The 22,544-nt window shown below is 49.2% G+C and overlaps 1 protein-coding gene across 3 annotated transcripts; it reads right to left on the minus strand.

Annotated features, from left to right (window-relative positions):
• Window positions 1-627: 627 nt before the first annotated feature.
• On the minus strand, window positions 628-18,736 carry KIF18B (kinesin family member 18B). Of its 3 annotated transcripts, XM_074319959.2 has the most exons (17): window positions 18,584-18,695; window positions 13,830-13,898; window positions 11,184-11,510; window positions 10,367-10,524; window positions 9,923-10,027; window positions 9,612-9,722; window positions 9,334-9,531; window positions 9,000-9,176; window positions 8,215-8,289; window positions 7,959-8,059; window positions 7,359-7,545; window positions 6,882-7,006; window positions 4,057-4,262; window positions 3,247-3,775; window positions 2,220-2,309; window positions 1,692-1,774; window positions 628-1,469 (listed from the first exon to the last, which is right to left on the minus strand). In XM_074319959.2, the coding sequence occupies exons 3-17, from the start codon at window positions 11,494-11,496 to the stop codon at window positions 1,363-1,365; spliced, it is 2,565 nt and encodes an 854-aa protein (XP_074176060.2). In that variant the 5' UTR covers window positions 11,497-11,510; window positions 13,830-13,898; window positions 18,584-18,695; the 3' UTR covers window positions 628-1,362. The 3 variants fall into 3 exon arrangements, with proteins under 3 accessions (XP_074176060.2, XP_019607868.3, XP_088658399.1); XM_019752309.3 differs by lacking the exon at window positions 13,830-13,898 and having other exon boundaries at window positions 18,584-18,736; XM_088802273.1 differs by lacking the exons at window positions 9,000-9,176; window positions 13,830-13,898 and having other exon boundaries at window positions 18,584-18,711.
• Window positions 18,737-22,544: the final 3,808 nt, after the last annotated feature.

Raw genomic sequence — 22,544 nt, forward strand, 5'->3', positions numbered from 1 at the left:
GAAACACAGAGTGGGGAGGGGCTCACCAGGTTGGGGGGGGACGCTGCTCCCCAGAATAATGAGGACTCATTTGGAATTAGCAGAATTATTTACACACTACTCACAATGTGCTAAATACCTTTTAACATGTTTGTTTTCAGAAGCAAGTTAAACACGGACTCCTGTAATTTTGTTTACACTAGTAATTCATTCAGACAGCCACATCTTCCTGGAGAGACAGAGGTAAACTTGTGTTGAACTGTCACAATCCAAACGAGTGGAAAGGAAAGTCACCCACGGTGGTGGGGAGTGGGGCTTTCGGGGGCAGGTAGGAAGAAAGTTTCTCTGGCTTCAAGCCTGTTGGAGCTTAGCCTGGAGCCTCAGCTAAGACCTGGGGACCACGAAGACACTCTCCCCAACTGACTGAATGACCACAGGACTCCTAACAAACCAAGCCCACGCTGTAGGACGGAGCAGGCCTCCAAGTGTCATTCCTCCTTCACCTGCTCAGGAGCAGACGCAATCCTGCAGGAGGCAGAGGGAAATGTTTTCTACACCCAGAAGTTTCTTGAGGTCTGGAAGAGTGGGAAGGTGAGAAAGGGAAGGTGTGTTGCTATTCTCCCTAAGTGTACAGAGAGAAACACACACCAAGGATAGAGATGGTTTATTAACCATTATAATAAAAATACATATCTGTATCTACATATATGTATATATGTGTATCTATGCAGAGATAAAGGATCCGAGGATATAAACCCAAGTGATAACAGCTCCGATATCTAGGTGGCAGCATCAAGGCTGCATTTCCCCTTCTTCTTTACACTTCTTTTTGCACTGAGTGTGTATGCCGTTTACGACAAGGTGAAAACAATGAAGCCATCCTCATTTGGAAATTAAGTCACCACCATCATCTGTGTCATCACCAGGACTGTGGCTTGGGCTGGGAGGATGGGGCTGAAGATGGCCCTCTCAGAAACCAGGAAGGGTCCAGCTGGGACTGCCCATCATGCCCCCATCGCATCGTCATCCCCCCTCCACTGCCATCAATGCACACAGCCCTGCGTTAGACTGGGAGCAGAGAACAAATCCCCCCAAAGCCACCTGCCTGCAGAGAGGGTGCTATACACGGGGGGGGGGGGGGGGGGGGGAGATGGTGGCAGCACACTTTAAAATAGCAACACGTTAACACTCACAAATGAATATATACATGCTGAGAAGCTGAGTGTAACAAGAGATTAATAAGGAGGCCGAGTAGCCGAATGAATGGCTAGGGGAGGAGTGTTAATGAAGGAAGAGGGTGTTGGCGTTAATTGCTCCGAGCTGAGGCAGACAGGTCAGGGCTCCGGGATTCAGGAGGGGACGGCAGCCAAGAGGGGCTGGCGGTCAGGACACCTTGGTGATGCAGCTCCCAGCTCCCAGCGCTCCCCCAGCCCTCATCAGTTCCTTCTGGCTCCTCTGGTTGCCAGGGTAGCGGGGACTGGAGGGGAGCTCTGCAGGCCAGTTACACAGGGGGAGGCAGGGAGGAAGGAGAAAAGTGAGGCTGTGTCCACTGTTCCCCTCCCCCCTCTCATCTCCCATCTCTCTCATCCGGGTCACCAGGACACTTGGAAGTACCCTTCCTCTCACCCGGGTCTCCGGCTACCCTGTCCCCTCTTAATGCCTCTTCATCTGTCATCGTGGCCCAGCCCACCCCTGTTCTCAATGTCAGTCACCTGGGGTTGCCAGGGGCTCAGCTGGCCTCTTCAAGGTGCTGCTGGGGAGGCAGGCTATGCGGCTTCTGCGGGAGACTAAGGAACTGAGGGAAGGTAGGAAGGTCACAGCCATGTCCCTGGGCTGCAGGTGGGGGTGGGTGGGTGGAGGGAGACACTAAGCCTTGAAAGCAGGGCAAGGCTGGGCACCAACAAGTGTTTTCAAGACAGATCTGAGGATGGGAGAGGTGGGGGAGGGGAGCTTAGAGGGATTTGAGAGGTGAGGGGGCAGGGAGTCCATTCTCTCGATTAATCAGTGAACACTGACTATCTCCCTCATGGAGAGGGGGCCAGTGGCCTTTAACCAAAGAAGGGAGACACCCTTCACTTCTAGTATAATCCTGTAATAGCGAGGGCCAAGGGAACCTCAGAAAATCAGACTCCAGCCCTGCTCACAGGACCCCCGCTACTGGCTCCAAGAGGCCCAGAGACACATGGGGGGCCTGTAGTTGGCCCAGGCATCCAACGCCCCCCACACCTCCCCAACCTCACCTCATAATGCGCCTCTTCTTGCGAGCTGAGGTCCCAGGGAAGGAAGATGCTGGCTTGGGGCCCTTCATGGTGAACAGGGGCACAGGTCCACTGGGGGAGGGAGAAAGATGACGGGAGGCAGGTCAGGAGGCAACCAGAAAAGGGTGCCAGCACCTCCTCCCTCCAGTCCAGCATGGGGAGTGGGGAAATTGAGCAAGATGACCTCTGAGGTTTCTTCCTACTAAGAGGTGGATTCCTCTCCCTGCCTCACTCGGCCTGGGCTGACAGCTGAGTGACAGGCCTGTTCTGGGAGAACGTCCAGGTGTCAGTTTCTGGTGTGTCCAGGGAACTGGAGTTCAAACGATTTCACCCTTCCACCTGCCCACTCGGAGCTTGTTACTGAGAGGTGGTTTGGGGCGGGGGTGCGGTGGGCAGCCTGCTGCCCTTGGCCTCAAAGTCCAGGTCAGCCTGCCACTTTTTCTTGGCTTTGGACTGTCCTGAGCTGGTCACTATTCCCCTACCCTGCCATGTGGGTGAAAGGCAGGGTTGAGAGCTTCATCTTCTCACTGAAAAATGCTGAATAAAGTTTTCTGAGGATCCCCTTCCCAGTTCCAGATGCTGGGCTGGAGGGTAAAATGTGGGGGTGGCAGCAGCAGAGAGGTATTTCTTAGTGGGACCCAGAACTCAGGTAGGGCCAAAGGGGCCAAGCCATGCAGAGGAACAGAGCTGGCTGGGCTCCCCTTGTGAATTCCTGCTCCCTGCTGACCCTCCCGTTAGCTACTCACGGGTGTGCCACAAACCAGCATGGAGCTGGTGGCTTTGAGCTAGGCAGACAAGGCAGGACCCGTGAGAGTAGCAATGCCTTCATGGAAGTGTATGTTCTGCCCTCCTGGGCCTGGGGAGCGACAAACCTGATCAGACCACAGGGAAAGAGACGGCAAACGTTCTGGCTCCAAGAGCTGGGCTGTCTTGACTCCTCTTGGCAGCACCACTCTACCTGGCTGACCCCTGACCCCCTGCGGGGAGGGAGGCTGGAAGGGAGACCCACCTGGGGATGAAGGGCAGATCCAGCCTTTTCAGTTCCTGGGGGACATTCTCCCAGCCAGCACCTTCATGGAAACCCAGCTTTGAGGGGAGCTCCTCGGAGAGATCAAAGGTGGCGTTGAGGTCCCTTGCAGGCCGGTCCAGAGGGGTGGAGCAGTTCTGCATAGCAGAAGTGCCCAGAGGCACCCGGCTTTTGATGACTGTGGCTGGGCAGCAGCGAGGGGAGTGGCAGGGGGAAGAGACCCCTCCCCCTTTGGGGGGGGTGGATCCCCATGAATGCCGAGCCTCAGGCAGTGACCCCCTGCTCAGGCAGGGCAGAAAGGACTGGCGCTGGCGCTTGGTCCCCTGCTTCGGGGCTGGGGGACCTTCTTGCTCTGAAGGGCTTGGTCTCCTCCTTCTCTTCTTCTCCATGGGCTGTGCAGCTGTCTGGGCTGGGGTGTGGTCAGGCCCAGGTGGGACCCCGAGAACGTGCACGAGGCCACTCAGTTGCCTTGCCATGGTCCGGGTTACAGGGCCAGAGTATCCTGGAGCCTCTGGGCATAGAGAAGGAGGGTGCTGAGGGGAGATCAGAGACTGACAGGAAGAAAGGAGTCTCTTGAATTTAAGGAGAGAGACACTGGAGACATGCAGGCGCTCCTAACTCCTCAGTTCTGCCTTGACTCCTGGGGCTTCTCTATGCAGAAGTCCATGGTCCCAGGGGCCTAGCCTCCTGCCGAGGCATAACCCAGCGTCTGAGGCCCCAGCCACCCCTCAGCACCAGCTGTGCTTTGGAGACGGCACCAACAGGCAGAGGCAGAGCAGGGGCAAGACTCACTTGACTCTGAACACAGCTCCTGAGCCAGAGGTGCCCCCCTGGCCGGACCAGGAATCCCCGAGGTCTCAGTTCCAGGCCCAGGTTTTTCCTCTTGCACCAGCTGCTGCAGGGTCTCAAACTCTGCAATCATGTCGGGGGTCAGGAGGTTGGCTTCTTGGAGCAGGGAGTACTGCCGCTGGGCCAGGCATAGCACCTTCAGCGCCAACCTGGAACAGAGGGAAGGGGAGCCCCGCCCTACTCAACTGTCTGCCATTCACCTGGCCCATTGCTCCAGGTGTGGTAAAGAGCTCCTTCCTGCCTTGCCCCAGGCTGGCTGGCTGGACTCCTGTTGTCCCAGCCAAGGCTCCTGCTCTGCCACACCCTTGCTGAAGACCAAAGCTGGCAGAGCTGGTCACAGGTAATGATGGGAGGCTTTACCCACTACACATGGCCCCCAACAAAGATAGTGACCTGGGAAATAGGGAAAGGGTGCTAAGTGGCCTTGGACTCAGAAGGTCTGAGTTTCCTTGTAGCTCTGTCACCTACTGGTGTTATGATCTTGAGTAAAGTTCTTTTTCCTGAGGGACAATAAAGTTAGTAGTGAAGAGCCAGTCTCAAGTCAGAAGGCCAGCCTGCCAGCTCCAATCCCGGCTCTGACACTTCCCAGCTGTTGAGCTTGGATCACGCTCACCCTCAGTCTCCACATCCTTTAAATGGGGATAACAAGTACCACCCACCTCATTGGGTTGTTGGGACGATGAAATGACTTACCTTATACAGAGTGTTTAAAGAGTACCTGGCACATAGTGAGCACTATAAGGTTGGCTATTGTTTTCTGTAAAATAGAAATCATGCCATCTACCTTATTAGGAGATGAAATAAGATAGGTTGTGATCTTGGGTCTGAGAAGACCCTCACAACGGCATTCAGTCTGAGCTTTCTATTTAACTCTACTTAATGGTTGGGATCCTGAAAGAGTATGTGCGAATCAGCGGATATTTCATATGCACTGAGGGGCTATTTAAGGAAAATTATGAGAGTAATGCGATTATTGATGTTGTAAATTTAGATTCTAATAAAGCAAATTTCCTTTCTGTCAGGCACACCTATGATAAAAGAATAAACACAATTATCTCGGTGGGGATTAGTCATGGCCAATAATTTATCCTCAGGTAGCATAATCTACTACCTGCCTGGACACCTCTGAGCCCCCTCCTCTGCCCTCAGTGGGAGCTCGGGAAACCCAAACTCATTTTCTAAAGCAGCCTCCAGGCCGTTTTTGAAAGAAGGCAGGATATAAATTAAAAAAGACACAGCAGAAACTCATTCTATATCCACCTGAGCCACACATATGAAGATTAGGCTACTGAGCAATGTGGGTGTGTGGGGAGAAGCGCACTGGGCTGGATGTCAGATGACTTGGGTCTGGCCCCATCCCTCTCGCTGAAGCTGTGTGGTCCCGGGCAGATGCCTCAGTACCCCATCTGACAAATGGGGACTTGGTCTATATCAGGGGTCTTTTTCAAATCAGGTTTCAAGAAACCCATCCGAGGACATTTTAAATGAAGCAGCTCTGCCTTATCTGTTCTACATTAGATTTCAGCATAAGATTTCATTTGAAGAAGGACTTTGCAGCTTAAAAAAGTCTGCAAACCACTGAACTGGAAAATCTAAGATCAACTCGGTACCCTGGTGGTCTAAGATTCTAAAGTCTAAAGCCAAAGAGAAATAATTTCCCATGATCTGGTTGTTGGGCTGTTTCCAAGTATGGAGATGATGAGGAATGTCCTGCAACCCCTAATACTTGGGGTCTCCTGTCACATTTTATTAGTGTTTCAGCTCAAAGAAGTAGGGAGAGTAAGGCCTATGATTTCCCAAATCATAGCCAAGACTGAAGTAACTTGTCGGAGGCCACAAAACCAGAGGCACAGCAGAAATGAGAACCCTGGCGTCCTCTCTCCTCGCAATAGGGGACACCAAGCAGAGAGACCCTGAGTCATCAGTGGGAGCCTGTGGTTGTTCCCTGGGGATCAAGGGGACATCCTGCCAATGCATCCCTGCCCCTCCTGGGCCCTGGGGAGTAGGCAGCAGGAGACAGATAACAAGCTGCTGATTATTCCGGCTGCAGCATTTTTGCTGAGTCGGGAACAGACACTCCCCAACAAAAAATAAAATTAAACAGGCCCTTCTGTCCAGAAGCTTTAAATATACTGCCTAGCGTGAAGTGTGCTGGGGAGGGCAGAGTGGGGTTGGCAGCAGCAGAGTTAAGTGGCAAAGGATTTATTTTCTGGGGGCCAAGGAAAAAAATACGAACAGTGTCTATTCAGCACAGAAAGAATGGTCCAAAGTCCATTTCTCTTTGGCTTTGGGTGGTGGTTTGTATTTACTTCTGAGAAGAAACAGCTACAGTCAATCTGTTGTGGAAGACACACGATAAACACCTGACTCAGGAAGGCTCTTCCTTCCTCAGCTGCCGCCTGACTTCTTTCGGCTGCTCCCTCCTTGATGAGGACGGGCAGTCTGCCCCTCAGACTGGAAAGCAAAGCACTAGCCCAGGTAGCCCTGCCCTAACTCGGTGCTTGCCAGCTATCTGGATGGAATTTGGTGTTTTGCTTCCTGTTGGGCTGCCAGCTACATTGAGGAAGAGATAGAGAGATAAGTAAATGGAGTAGGTGATAATATCAAGTTGTTGAAAGCAGATAAGGGACAATGGTGATGAAACAAGATTTAAATCGTAACTGGAGCACAACCAGAGCTTTGTGACTTTAGCATCAACCCCCACCCCAGGAGGCTGGAACCCATCACCTCCCACCTTGGACCCCAAAAAAGAGCCAGGAAACACCTACTGCTTAGAACGATCGCTTCCCAGTTTCTGTGGTGAGAGGTCCACAACTGGCTTGGGCTGCAGGGTCAGATCAGGGGACCCCGGCGGTGGGTGTCTGAGGCTCTGCTCTGGCACCTGGATTGGAACCTAAAGAGAAAGTCACAGGTAGAGGGCCCAAGATGGCCTCCCTCCTTACGTAAGCAGTTCCTAAAATCTTTTCCCCTTCCAAAAGTGGGAATGATAGCTCCTGGACTGGCCAGGTCCTGGTAGAGGCTTTCTTTCTCCCAGTCTCTGTCCACCCTCCCTGCTCCCCTGCTGGTAACACACATGCTCCTTACTTCCAGACACACAGGACCTGACAGAATAGCTCTTTTCTTGCACAGGATCTGAAAGCCTCCTAATGACTAAGATGTGACATCCAGGTAGAGAACCTGGGACTAAAGGGACTCTGAGTTGGGAGGAACATTTCTTCCAGGATCCCACCAGCTCCAAGTCCTACCTCTTGGGCTGGGCCTTCGTCCCTGTCCTCAGGAGGCTGCTCCTGGCCTGAAGAGTTCCCTTCCACGACCCTCTCCTCCTGGGCCTCTGTCCCCAGGCTCTCTTCTGGAAGGACCGCAGCCCCTGGGTGGAGCTCTGGGGGGCAGGGCTGGCTGGGAAGGCGGGATGGTGGGAAGGAGCTTGGAAGGCTAAGAGGGAAATGAAGGGTTTGAGAGGAGGCAAGTAGGGGTAGGTTGGGAAAGCAGGGGTGGGGACAGGTGGCACCAGGTGGTACAGGGCCCACAGGGATGGATACTTGGCTAACAAATACATAGTAGCTGAAGGGCGGAGGAATCAGCAATGTTCTGGTTTAGGAAACAATGACACCCACCCCTTAACTGTACCTCCTTTGAATAAGATGCTGCTGATAAGATCTGTGGTGTCATTTATTCATTTGACACAGAGCATTTTAGGTGACAATCAGAGCACTGGGCGCTGAGTGGGAACCCCTAACCCTAGGTGTCAGCACAGAGGCACGGAGTCCTAGCCCTCCAGAAGCTGGAGAGTGGGGGCTTTCCCTGCCGAGCTGAAGGATGGAGCAGGTATGGGCCACAGAACTCACGGCTGTTGTGGAAGGCCCGATTTGGGGGGCTGTGGAAGGTCCTGTTGTGGGGCCCCGGCTCCCGCCTCATACACTCGGAGTTTCTCTCTCAGGGTGGCCACCTGGAACCAAAGTAGCCAGCCCTTCAGAAACCCAAAGGTGCACAGGAGGTGGTGGGGGGTACACAGAGCCCTGGCCATACCCCAGCGCTCCTGTCTCTTGCTCTCTTGCCCCCGAGCCAGGGCACCCTGCCTCCCGGCCCAGGGAGACTCCTCACCTCAGCCTGGAGCTGCTGGCAGACGGTGGCGTACTGGCTGATATGACAGTCCAGGCTGATCACGTTGCTCTTCAGCTGAGAGGGGAGCACAGGGGAAAGATGTGTTTGTTCATTCAAAGCAGCTTTAAGCAACCACTTCCAACTGCCAGGCACTGCGCTAGGAACCTCACGCATATTCCTGTGACTCACCCTCACGACTGGGGAAACAGACCAGGGAAGGTCAGTGGCTCGCCTGAGGCCACAGCAAGAGACAGAGGTTGCCTTTGAACCCAAGACCCCTGACTGACTAATACACTCTCACCAGGCCAGGGGCTTTTCAGCAGCTCCAGGAGCGCCAGGGCTCCCTGGAGGACCCAAGGGAAACTGCAGCAACTCTGCTTTTATCTGTGTTATATGTTGGTGTTTATGTTGTTTTGCTGAAATACGGTAATGCTGCTAAAAACAAGTCTGAACAAAATCACTGGCCAACACACGGCTACCCCCTCCTGTTGCTTCCCTCTTTAGACAATTCTGCCTCCGTCATCCCAATGCTGTGATCTTTACTCCTTTTCCAAGACTTGGAGACTGCCCTGCCTCTCCCCGAACTGCTGTCTTCCCAAGGATGAGGGCTGTGTCATTTTTACCACAAACAATCTCCCTGAAGACAGAGGCTAGGGAACGTCTTCCCTCTGCCTTGTTGGAATACTTGCTCTGGGCCCTGGAGGAAGCTGGTGGGTCCTGTCCCTTCCTCCTCCCAGCCTGGAGGTTTCCCCCATACCAGGCCGGACCTCCCAGCTGGCACGCACCGAGAGCTTGATCTCCTTGGCTCGGTTGGCATACTTGAGGGTGTTGTAAGTGTCCTCGTAGGTCAGGCCAGAAGGGCTGACGGCAGCAATCATCACCGTGCGGCAGTTGCCCCCCAGAGAGTCCTTGAGCAGGCGGGTCAGTTTGCTGTCCCGGTAGGGCACATGAGACTTTCGGCCCTGGAGGGCAGCGAGCGGGCACGGGGTGAGGTGGCTGGACTAGACGGGCCCAGGCTGGGACCTGGCAGCCTCTGGCCCGGTGCTGAAAGGAGGGACCCTTGGCTTTAGGCACTCTCGGTGGCTGTCCTGGGGGGACCCTGGGTGTGTGCAGCTTTACCTTTGCGTCGGCCAGGGCGTTGAGGACATTGATGAGGGCCAGCAGAGAGCGGTTGATGTTGGCACCCTCGCGAAGCCGCTCGCCCTTTGCGTGGGTGCTGGATGCCCTCTCGGAGCCCGCCAGGTCAATCAGGCTCATCTTGGCCACACGCAGTGCTCGGGTCAGACCTGGAACCCGGTCCTGCTGTTTCACGAAGATCTGGGGGGCAGAGGGCAGGGGTGAGGGGGTACTGGACGTCAGGAGCCCGTCTTCAGGCTCTGATCCACGACCCCTCTCACCTGGAAGATGGCATGGGAGCGGGAGGAAGTGGCGTTGGCGTCTGTGGGGTGCTGCGTACGGTTTCGGTTTCCCCTGGTCAGCATCTCCAGCAGCTGCTCAGCGGAAGCTGGCTACAGAGGAGATGACAGGACGGGCGTTGTGGTCTCCCCCACCAGCACTTTCCCCCAACGGGGGGGGGCTGCTCTCCAGAACCCATGTCCCCCCCTTGCTACCGGCACCATTGCGGGATCCGGGGCATCCCCCAACTGCCTGGGGAGGGAAGCCCAGAGGACCCGTGTGGGACCCGTGCCGCCCAAGCCTCATCCCACACCTGGTGGAAGGAAAGTCCTTGCACCACCACCCCTTTGTCGGGGTCCTCACGGATGGCGAGGGGCCCCTTGGGCTCCAGGAGGTCATGGATCTGCTCATTGTAGACCTGAGGAGAAAGGAAGTGAGGGAGACCTGAGGAACAGGGGCAGTCACAGAACCTCTCCCCTGGGGGCTGGGAGGCCTGAGCTGCCGGGCAGGGGCAGCACGGCTAGGTGCCACCACAGAGTGGCATTTTGTGGGATGACATTAAGTGACAAGAGCAGGAGGTGCAGGTTTAGCTCAAATGTAGTCTCTGAGCTGTACCTGCCCTCTGGGCTCTCACTGGGCCCCCATCTACCCCCTTCCTACCACCCTCACATCCCCTGCTCACGCCACTCCTCTCTCTTGAGGTGGTTGTGAGAATGAGGGATGGGGCCACCCAGTCCCAGGGAGGGGACAGCCCTACCTCCTGGTAGCTGATGAGCACCTCGAATTGCTTCTCCTCCTGGCAGGCCTCCAGCCGCCTGTACAGTTCCATGGTGGTCAGGTACATGATGCCGGGGTCCGCCTCTCTTCCCAGCATCGTGTGTGTCTTCCCGGCCCCAGTGGCCCCATAGGCAAACACTACAGAGGACAGAGTAGGGAGTAGGGAGGCGGCAGGACCAGCTCCGACGTCTCCAGGGGTTCCTCCATGTACTTCCGCCCAGCTCACCCTTCCCTCCACCCCAAGCCGCTTCCTCTGCCTTCCGTCTGCAGTCCCACTGCCCATACCCACTTGCATCCCCATTTGTACGGTAGCTTGTGCATTCTCCATGTCTATGTCCTGGCTCCCCTATAGGCCTTGGGATTCGAGGGCCAAGGGGTCCCCACTGTGGGTGGGGCTTCTCCCTTCCTCAGGGAAGCCTTCTCCTCTCTAGGTAGCTTCCTCTGTTGAAGGCCCCTAGCTCTTTCCCTCATATCACTTACCTCAGTTTATAGCCACCCATTGGTGGGTAGCATTTTGATTAGTGTCTTCTCCCCCCTCTAGACTGCAAGTGTCTAAAGGACAGGAACCATGTCTGTCTGACCTGCTGGTAAATCCCAGGGCCCAGGAGAGTGCCTCACACACAGAAGAATGAATGGATGACCCACAGAGAATGCAAAGGCCAGAGCCCTCCTCAACAAGTGCCCAGCTGACGGGGAGGTGGGCGCCTGTCGGAAGACCCATGACACCCCGAAAAGGAAGCAGGGGGGCAAGGCGGTGACCGGCCAGGGCTCTTCCTCTTCACTGCTCGGGTGCTCACCTGAGCAGTTGTAGCCCTGGAGGAAACTATCCAGGATGCTGTGCGTCGTGTGCTGGAACACGTCCTGCTGGCTGGCCGCCTCACCAAAGACCCGGTCAAACACAAACGTCAGGTCTTTGCCCTTCTTCTTGGGGCCCTCATGGGTGCTGCCGCATTTCAGGCCAAGGAAGCCCCCATCGGGCTCCTCAGGGTCAAACACCAGCACCTTCTCGTCCACCACCTGAACCACAGGCCTCCGCTGGCTCTCCAGCTCCCGCGGGGTGAGGGGCCGCACCCTCACCACAACCTGCACCATGCTATCCTCCACCGCCATCACCACGGCAACACCTGGGCGGAGACACAGCGAGATGAGGACCATCCACCCTGGACCTGCCCGGATGCCCCCGCAGCCCAGCACTCAAGGCCTCCTCCCACACCCTCTCAACCACTGAGCTCCGTTTAAACCTCAAGAAAAGAAGGATATTGGTGCCAGCACCAATTATTAATAAATATCTCTTTTTCACCTGAAATACCATCTTTGTCACTTCTAAATGACTATATTTTTTTCAGAGGCCTATTACTGGGCTTTGTATTATGTTCCACTAATCTGTCCACTCCTGTGCCAACCTCATACTGTTTGCATTCCATTCCTTTACAATATGCTTCGCATCTAGTAAGGCACGACTCCCGCCCCGCCCCCCCGCCCCCACCAGTCTCTTTTGCATGATTTTCTTGGCTAGTTTCAAATATTTATTATCTTATTTGACTTTAGGAAAATTTTATCAATTCCATCCTTAACCCAGAATACCGCACCCACCCCTTAAAAAAACCCTATTGGGATTACATATGGAATTGTATTAAATTTATGCATTTATTTTATAGTAAACCTTTACATGCAAAAACATGGCTATTGCCTTTCTATTTGTTCAGATATTTTTTATATCTCTCAGTAAGATTTTATCTCTTCAGATAGGTTCTGTAATTGCCCTTTTAATATAATTCCCGAGTACTTTCTGGACTTAATTGCTCTTATGAATGGAATACCATTCCCTATCTCCATTTCCAGATGGCAATTCTACTGTGGAGAAACATGATTGATTTTTATATATTTACCTTATAACCACCACTCTCAAAATCTCTTATTAATTCCATTTTTTAAAAATTAGGGCTTATTGGGTTTTTTGAGTATGCAATTGTATATCAGAAAATTTTTTACCTTTTTTCTCTATACTTATACCAAATATTTCATTTCTTGTCTATTGCAATGCTTAAAACTTCCACAAACAACGATGAATAATAATAACAACAGATATCACAGTCTAGTTCATGATTTTAAAGGAAATGACTTTAGTGCTGCACTATTTAGAAATTCGTTTTGGATAGTCATCATAGTAGCAATTTCTTCTGTTCTTATTTCACTTACAGTTGTTATAACAAATATCTAGAATTTTACCTAATGCTCTTTCAGCATCTCCTGCCATGTGTTTTTTTTCTCTTATTTTGTTGACTTGGTAAATTATTTGGTATTATCCAGGTATCAAACCAACCATGCATTCTTAGAAAAAATCCTACCCTGATCATACTGAAGTTTTAAATTTTCAAATGGTCAAATATGTCAACCTTTTCTTTCATGGTTTTTACATCATATTTAAGAAGATATTCCTTCCCCAAGGTAATAAATACTTTTATCATATTTCTCCTAATACTCTTTCTTTCTTACATTTAGGTTTCTATACAGATAGAATTGATTAATTGATTGATTGTGTGAGGTTTCTAAATTTCTTTCCAAATGGTAAGCAATTATCTCAAAATCATTTATTAAATAGTCTATTCTTTCTCCACCAATTTGAAATGCCACACTTAACATAACTAAATTCTCATGTAAATATGAATTTGTTTTCAGATTCTCCATTCTGTTATACTGATGTGTCTATTCCTTTTCTTATAACTTACTGTTGTAATTACTGTGGTTCTATGTCTCACTTTTGTTCTTTTTCTTGACTATTCTTGGGCATCTTGTCTTGCATATGATTTTAGAATAAGTTTACAGACTTAAATGAAAAATCCTGCTAAGATTTTAATTGGGATTACTTTGAATTTATAGATTAATATGAGAACTGGCATCTTATAATATCAAATCTTCCCATCTAGGAACATAGTATCTCTTTTCGTTACTCACAACTTCATAATCCTCAATAACATTTTATAGTTTTCTTCACTTGAGTTTTGTGTATTTCTTGATAGGTTTATTGCTAGTTATTGTATAGTCTTTATTATATTGTGAATAGGCTCTTTTTAAAATCGCATTTTCTAATTCATTTTTTGCCAGAATATAGGAAAGCAATTGATTTCTGTATGCAGATCTTGTATCGGGCCACATTACTGAACTCCCTTTTTAGTTCTAATAGATTGTCATCGATTCTGTTAGGTTTTTCAATTAAATGATGGTATAGTTTGCAAATCGTAGAGTTACTTCCTATTTTTAGCTCTTCTATATTTAGTTCCCCACCCTTCACTGTCCATTAGAAATGAGTGTTAAATTTTATCAAATGCTTTTTTGGCACTGGCTGAGATGATCACACAGTGTTTCTCCTTTAATCTGTTAATGTAGAGAGTGACATGGACAGATTTCCTAATGTTGACTTGGTGATAATTCCAAACACTTACTTGCTTATTCCCTCTTGTATTCCCCTCAGACCTCTCTCCGTGGTTTTTTCATTTCTCCTTCAAGCCAGCCTACCAAGGGTAGAGATGGAATTTTTGGCATGCAGGAGTCACAGATCTCCTGGAAAAGTTCAACCCAGCTCTCCGGGTATATTAACAGAGGTAAGAAACAGGGACTGTTCCTGGGGGATATGAATAGATGAATGCTTTCCCAGGAAACACAAGGTCCCACTGACAGGACCAAGGTCATTTGGCAAAGAAAAGTGGAATTTCTACCTAATAACCCAGCAAATAACTCATGTTTTCCTTTGGGAATGAGGCAGAATGGAGCTGATTTGAAACTCGTGTCCCCCACCTCCAAACTTCATAATTTCTTTGCTACACAAAACCAATAATCTTTTTACATGTGTATAATTTTTTTCCTGTCCCAGCAATTGGACTGCCATAATAATAAATGTAATAGCTGTCTGCTTATTCACTATGCCAGGTACTGTTTTTAAGCACCTTCCAAGTATCATCTCCTTTTATCTCCATCACAATCTCACAAGATAGATACTATTATTATACTCATTTTTTTCAATGAGAAAATTGAGACAGAGAAGGTTAAGCAACTTGCCCAAGATCCCAATGCTAGTAAATGATAGAGCCTGGTTCCTACCCAGGCAGTCTGACTGCAGAGACTATATACTGTCTTATAATGCTATTATATATTTTGCTCTCATGATCACACTTTTGTAATAGTCCCTTATGTTTGTGTAATAATTATAGCTGCTTTTATGTAACTAGCATAATGTATTCTGTACTTTCAGACACATAGACAATACATAATTTTCAACACTCAGGGAGAGTTCCTGTCTCCCATCCTCGCCTTCCCATCCCCGGGGGAACCCCACTCTTGTACCCAGGGAAAGGAAGGCTGAGGGTGCCTGGCCCTACTGTCTGGGTCTACACTGGCTGCCTTAATGGCATTCCCAGTTCCCCCACAGGGAGGGTTTCAGATGAGGAGGAGCCACAGAGCAGACTAACATTCTAAGCAGGAAATTAAAAAGGGCACTGGCAGCAGAGTGCGCATAACCTTTACAGTTCTCTCCTCACGGCTTCCTGAGGGCCAGTGAGGCAGACGGTCTGCCTAATGAGATGTTTTCCTTCTTCCTGAGACAGTGCTAGGGGCGTGGGGTTGGGGTGGGGTGGGGGAGCACTTAGCATGGCGGCAGCTAGGACGCCCGAGTCCTGGTCTCTGCTCTGCATCTGACTGGTGGGGAGGTCTTTCCATCAGCCACACCAGGTCGGTGCACCAGCTTCCTTCCCCCTTTTGAGAGCCAGAGAGAACAGTTACCGATCTGCTCCCACCCCAGGGGGATGGGGAGATTAATGAGAGAACGTTTGTCAAGTTTGCTTTGATCCTCGGCTGGAAAGAGCATTTCAGCCCAAAGTACAAGAGAGATGATTCTTTAATAAGATCTTCAGGGTTCTGAGCCAGCCACAGTCACGTCCTGTTTCTAACCCAGGGCAGCTCATTAAAAGCCAGAGGCTAGTTCACTCCCGGGCTGGGGCTGGGAAGTCAAGATTCAGTTGTTTTCAGGATAGCTTCCTCTGCCCACCATCAGAGATACATGTGGCACAAGCCCAAGCTCCTCAGAAGCCCCTGGAGAAGAATTTCTGAGGACTTGAGGGGATCCGCCTGCAGAGCTAGGAAAGGGGGATCGGTGCCTAGCCCTTGCATATTCTCTTTTTATAGGGGTGGCTGTAGTCCCCTTCATCACTGTCACAACTCTCACACACTTGTGTTTCTTGTCCTTAAGCTCCAAGAGAACAGGACCCTCTTCTGAGACATATAGTCTGTGCATCACAGTTGCCTAGGCACCAAATCCAGCGTGTAGTAAAGGCTGTATAACATGTGTCCTATGACTGAATAAAGGCCATAGAAGAGCAGAGTCTGAATCCAAAAGTCTAAATATAATTACTATTATAGCTAACATTTACTGGCGTACACTATGTATCAGACACTATGCTAAGTGCCTTACAAATGGTGTCATTTAACTTTCACAACAATCTCATTCTGTAGTTACATCCCAACTCTACAAAGGCAACTGAGGCTCAGGAAGGAACTTGTCATAGGGATGGTAAGTAGCAAGGCCAGAACTTGACCTGTTCAGACTGTCACCAGAAGCATTACTCTTCATCCTAGGCCATTCTGCCCTGTAGCTGGTGTTTGGGGCTCCTATCTCCCTTCACCCTAGTGTCCAGAGGGCAATGTTCAAAGATCACTGGTTCTTTCTATGGTTAGGTTAGTCGTTCACACAAAAGAACTGTGCTCTTTTGTGTTTTTTTTAAATAGACCGTCATAAGGCAGTAACTGATGAGTTTTGTTTATTCCTTTCTAATTTTTATTTTTTTTTATTTCTCTTATCTTATAGTTATGGCTAGGACCTCTGGTATAATATTGACTAGAGACAGCAATAGTGAGCAATCTTATCTCTTTACTAATTTTATAGGGAATGTTCCTATTATTTCACTTCTAGTTGGTTTAAGAAAATTTACCTCTATTTCTAGTTCACCAAATTAGAAAAAAAAATCATGAATGGTATTGAATTTTATTGAATTCTATTTCTGTGTTTAATGGGATATGTTTTCTCCTTTAATCTGTAATTATGTAAATTGTATTAGATTTTTCTAATGTTAAACTATTCTCATATTCCTGGGATAAATCCAATTTGGTCATAGTTTATTTTTTTTATACATTGCTGGCTTCTGATTGCTAATATTTTATTTAAGATTTTTACAACTACATTTATTGGCTTGTAATTTTCTTTGTCTCACTTTTGGTATCACAAAATAGACTGGAAATGTTTTCTCTTTTTTTTAGGGAGAGTTTGTAAAAGATTAGAATAGTTTCTTCCAATTGCTTGTAAATTTTTTGGTGGGTTTTAGTGGTGGGGGGTTTAATGTGTGTGACAATAGATTTTAAACTAATTCAATTTCCTCAATGGTCATAGATCTGTTAAAAATTTCCAGAACTTCTGAATCAGTTTTGGTAAGTTGTCTTTTTCCTAGAAAATTGTCCAAAAACATTGTCAGAAAGAGTGTTCCATTGAAGACGCTCTCTCCCTCTCTCTCTTAATTTCTCAGTAACTGAAGTCATGTCCCTATTTTTTTTGTGTGTCATGTCCCTATTTTCAATCTTTAGAGCATTTTTCTATGATTCCTTTCTTTATTTCTTAATCAAATATTGCTAGATGTTTGGTTTTTCAATCAGTCTTTTTGAAGATACAGCTTTTGCCTAAGTTAATCCTCTTTATTATGTAGTAAAATTCTATTTCATTTTCTTCTGTTCTTAACTCCTTTTTATTTCCTACACATTCATTCTGTTGTTCTGCTTTATCTTAACTAAGTTGGATATTTGCCTCACTAACTTTCAGCTTTTAAAAAAAATGTTCAAACGTAAGCACTTAAGACTATAAATTACCTTTTAAATATTGCTTTAGCTGCATCCCACAAGTTGCACAAATAGTATTGTCACTGTTCCATGCTAATTATCTTTTAATTACAATTATGACATCCTATTCAGCTAAGTGATTTTTAAAAAAAAATATTCAAACATGAGTTTGTTTTCTTTTGTATTTTTAACTTAATTGCTTGTGGAAAGAGAATATGGTTTTCACTCCGACAATCATCTAGATTTGCTTTGTGGCCAGATAAAGACAATTTTTATAAATACATCTAAAAATATGCTACTTGTATAGTTTTTTTAGAAAGGTATAAATGGAGCTGGGTTGGTTGAGACTTTAAAATATCTGAGTGTGTGGTAATTTAATAATGAAATAGGCAGAGAAGGACTGGATAAGTTGGCAATTGAAGCATGGGATGTGGTGAGGAAGAGAAAAGAGAGTAGGGACAAGATTGGAGGACTGAGAAGAAGCTCATTCAGAAAAATTTTGTAGAGGTTCTCCTCTGAGCCAGGCTTAACTTCTCTGTTTCCCAACCTGTGAATGTAAATAATATTAGCGTATATCCCATAGGGTTGTTGTGAAGATTAAATGAGTTCATTCAAACCTGGTAAGTGCTCAATAAATGTTAGCCATTATTATTGGGATAAATATGACATACATTTCCCCCATGATGCCAGAAGAACTAATGTCTTCAGTAAAACCCCCCACATTACCCATTGCACAGACTAGGCTTTTTATCTTTTCCAAGTCACTTCACTACTTTAACAGGTCAAAGCAGAGAGGATGCATCCTAGCAGCAGTGGCAGAAGCGATGGTTTTCTGTCATACAGATATTCTTTTATTCCTTCACTTATTCAATCAAATATTTACTAAGTGCCCAGTAACTAAGTTACTGCCGCTGGCACAACTCTGCAATCAGTTCTTCTGTATAGATGTGCGGAGGCCTTAGCTACTCTACACAGATGTGCAGGGCGTCCCAGGTCCCCAGCTCTAGTGTACAGGAAGACCCAATTCTTCCTTCCATGTGCAGGAGGACCTTTCACACAGCAGATGTTAGAGGGCCGCTCCGGGTGAAGATAGGCAGACCCAGTCTAGGTCCGGTACAAACGAGCAGAGGGGTCCCAATTTCCCGCGCAGATGTGGAAGGAAGCTCCCAGCACCCGGCACCGCCCCACGCCCTGTTCTGAGGGGACTACACAGAACCTGCTCCGTCCCTCACAAAAGAGGTGGGGCTGGGGCTGCAGCACCGAGCAGCTGGGTCCTTGCGTCCCAGACCCGAGCGCAGGAGCCCGCGAAGCCAGCGCTTACCCTTTGTCGGTTCCCTGCCGCTTGTGTCGCCGCTCGCGGCCTGGTCCCTGGGCCGCAGATGAGAGCCCGGGGCCACAGGAAAGTGCGCCCCACACACTCCCTGTACAGGCGCCAACCTCCTCCCGCGCCGAGCTTTCAAATTAGCCGGGTCGGCTAATCCACGCTTCCCATTGGTCACCGCCCGGATCGCTGATTGGCTGATTCCTAAGTAACGCAGTATAACCCGGGGATGGCGGGTGCTGTCAACAATGCGCTTGCGCACTTCCCCTTCCCCATGGCTGGAGGAGGTTTTGAAACTGGACGAACCGGGCTGACCCACAGAAACCAGTATGCCCCGTCTCTGTCGTCCCTGGTACTGGGTTCATCATCAATAGCAGCAACCAGGCATCAACACGTTTTCAAACCTGTTTTTTCTGTGTGCTAAGTCGGCATCCGTTTATCCAAGAATGGATTTTTAGCTACTGTCCAGAGTCTCTTCTCATTCTGCAACCATCTCTAGAATGAACTTCGAGAGCAGGCTTGATGTGGAAAAGCCGGCGGAGGGACAGAATGACGAGTCCTCCCGCTTGGCTTCGACAGTGTCAGAGGAGTCTCCTGGACTGACTTTTGGAAACGAGGGTTGGCCCCTTTAGGGCACAACTGGGCAGCACTGGCTCCATCCTCACAGCCGCCCACTGCTTGGATTCTGCTGGGCCAACTTCATGCTGATCCCCAACACCTGAGGCCGTGGGAGTGGAAGAGAGTCTTGCACTAGAATCAGGAGTCCTGATTCTTTTCACTAGTGGCTGAATCACTAATTAGTGCTGAGACTGTGGAAGTCACTTCTGCTCTCTGAGTGTCAGTTTTCTCATCATAAAATGGGGCAAATATCCTGCCCTTCCACTCACCTAGAAGAGCATGGATAAGAAAGTCCTCCAAAGCCCCGGCATATGTGAGGGGATAGCTTTCTATGAATCTGATTAGGATGAAATAGGTGATGGCTGCCAGGAGCCAGTTGCTCACTACTTTCCATTAAGCTGATCTGTCCCCACAGTGGGACCATAAGCAGGTCTGAGGCATGAAAGAAAGCAGGACGCAAAATCCCTTAGTGGACCTGCCACCAAGATTAAGTAGAGTCACTATTTAATACCTGGTTGATTTGGCCCAAACTCTTCATTCACCTACCTGGACCTCAATTGCCCTGTCTGTACAATGGGTTAACACTGCTAGTTTGGTGAGAATAAAATAAGAAAACCGTGTAAAGGTGCTGTTATTGTAAAGCTACAAGAAAACGAAGGTTTTTTTGCCATCTCTACTACTCAAGAAATAAAACTGTTAAAAAATGGCTTCCAGATGGGTGTCCCCTTCCCTCTCACAAAGATGTGCATTTTAACAGAGGTTTAGCAGTGTCATGGAGGGTTTGGGGTACCCAGGATCCTCGAAAGGAACAGGTGCCTCTTGTGTCCCGTAAGCCAGGTCTTGCCCTTGTCCACTTCTGGTTTGGACAATAAGCTGGAGAAAGTGAGTCAGGGTGAGGAAAGGAGCAGAGGTTGGCTCTGCTATCAGTGGGAAGTGGGATGCAAGCTGAGGTCTGAATGAGGAATTGAGCTGGTTTGGCAAAGGGAGCTGTTCCTTGGATCTCAGAAGCCAAGAGAAAGAATTTTGCAGGTGAGTCAACTGAGCCCATCATGTGAAGAGGCCTTGTTAGGGCCTGGCCAGGCCCACTTTAGACACATTTAGAAAACCCTGGGCTCTACACCATAGATGCTGATAAGGAGAGATGGACCTAGCACTGGCCCAACAAGAATTTCAAGGCCTAGAATCCAGATGTGAAGTCTGGGTGCAGAATTTTTGCCTTGTATGGTGGCAGAAGATGTTTCTGGGCTGATATGACTGGGGGCTCTGTGCTCTTGTGATGTGTGTGATCTCACTATTTGTAACAGGCAAGACCACCAACCCTAGGTGCTGCCAGGAGGCAGGAGGCTCATCCTTTCACCTGCACCGTTATCACTGCACACCCTTTGCATCTAGGTGTAGCATTAGCTGTTTCAGACATAGAGTAATTTTAAAAGGTCCTTGAACCAAGTCCAAGATGTCATTCTTGCCATCCTTAAACATGGGCCAGACGTCAAGGTCTGCTAGCACAGAAGCCAAGCATGTGAAGACTGAAAAGTGTCCCCTCGACAAGGAGGTCATCGGTGGCCTTGGCAGGAACAGTTTCAGAAGAGTGGTAGCAGCCAGATCAGAGTAAGAGGTGAGAAAACAGTAACAACTCTTTTAAGGCATCTGGCTGTCAAAGGGAGATGTAGTAGCTGGAGGGAATGTGGGGTCAAGGGAGGATTTTTTTTTTAATTGGGGAAGGGGAACAGGACTTTATTGGGGAACAGTGTGTACTTTCAGGACTTTTTTCCAAGTCAAGTTGTCCTTTCAATGTTAGTGTGGAGGGTGCCGTTCAGCTTCAAGTTGTTGTCCTTTCAGTCTTAGTTGTGGAGGGCGCAGCTCAGCTCCAGGTCCAGTTGCCGTTGCTAGTTGCAGGGTGTGCAGCCCACCATCCCTTACGGGAGTCGAGGAATTGAACTGGCAACCTTGTGGTTGAGAGCCCACTGGCCCATGTGGGAATCGAACCGGCAGCCTTCAGAGTTAGGAGCACAGAGCTCTAACCGCCTGAGCCACCGGGCCGGCCCAAGGGAGGATTTTAAGGATAGGAGAGATTTGAAGGATGATGGGATACAGAGTGAGCAATTGAAGATTAATAGAGAGGTGTGATTACTAATAAAGTGAAGTCCCGGAAAGGTGAGAGGTGGAGTGGGCAACCATCTCACTTTGCCCAGCTGGGACGGAGGGTTTACCAGAATGTGGGACTTTCAGTTTTAAAACTGGGACAGTCCTGGACAAACAAGGATAGCTGGGTCATGCTGGTGGGAGGGCCCCGATGCAGAGCACAGTGTCAGGCTGGGCCCTGGAAGACGGGGCAGCTCCTCTATGGAGGCAGAAAGGAGGCAAGGAGGAGCACAGATGCAGGGAAGTTTGTGGATTTTATGGTAGAAGTTGATGGAGTCTCCTTCTTACGGCTTCTGACGTCTCTGGGAAGTAGGAGATGAGGTCACCCATTGAGCAACAGTTAGCTTCACACTTCATCTGCTACCTTTGGTGCTGGGCCTGAAACATAATAGTTACTCAATAAAATTGGCTGATAGAATCAATACATGAATGAGATTGGGGGTAGGTGTCGCAGGTTGGGTACTCCTAGGCGCAGACTCTGAGGTGGAGATTATCCCTGTGCAGGAAGATAATTGGGGAATGCTCTTGGAATTAACAACTGTGGAAGAGAAGAGGAAGCAGGATTGGGCAGAGGGAGAAACTGAGCTGGGAGCTCTGAAGCGCGGAAGATTCTTGACAGTTTCCTGAGTTTAAACCCTCGTGTTGATCAGTCGTTGGAAGCAGGCTGTCCTGAGAAAGGGGCAGGACATTGAGCAAGGCAGCTCACAGCCACAGAGGCAATCCTAGGAGGGGGCTGGTAGCCGAGAGCCATCTGCTGGCAGCTCTCCCAGCAGCCAGAGAATAGATCGTCAGTCCTAAAGGAGACCTGGGAGTTTACGGAGAGTGCGAGGTATTTGAAATAGTTGCTATTATGGTGGTAGAATAGTTATTATGTGGCAGGCACAATATTAGGTATTGAGTAAGCCACCTGTGCTGCTTGGAGGACGCTCTCAGTATGGCCTTGGACACAGGCAGATGACTGCTGGGGGAATCAGGCAATGGCCTAGGGCTTTGAATAATGAGCAGGTGTTCTGCAGGCAGCTGATGTAGCCTAGGACCTAGCAGACCCATCCCTGGCTCTGGGCAGGCAGACAGAGGTCTGTAACTCTCCTGTCCTAGGCCGTTGTCCTAGTCTAGGCTGGGGGTTCATCACTCAGGGAGCAAAGAGGTCTGTGCCCTGGGAGCCTGGGAAGGAGCCCTCAAATTGGCCCTTCACTATCTG

This window comes from Rhinolophus sinicus, chromosome 12, assembly GCF_057876585.1.
Source record: "Rhinolophus sinicus isolate RSI-liver-muscle chromosome 12, RSI-T2T, whole genome shotgun sequence".
Classification (NCBI taxonomy): Eukaryota; Metazoa; Chordata; class Mammalia; order Chiroptera; family Rhinolophidae; genus Rhinolophus; species Rhinolophus sinicus.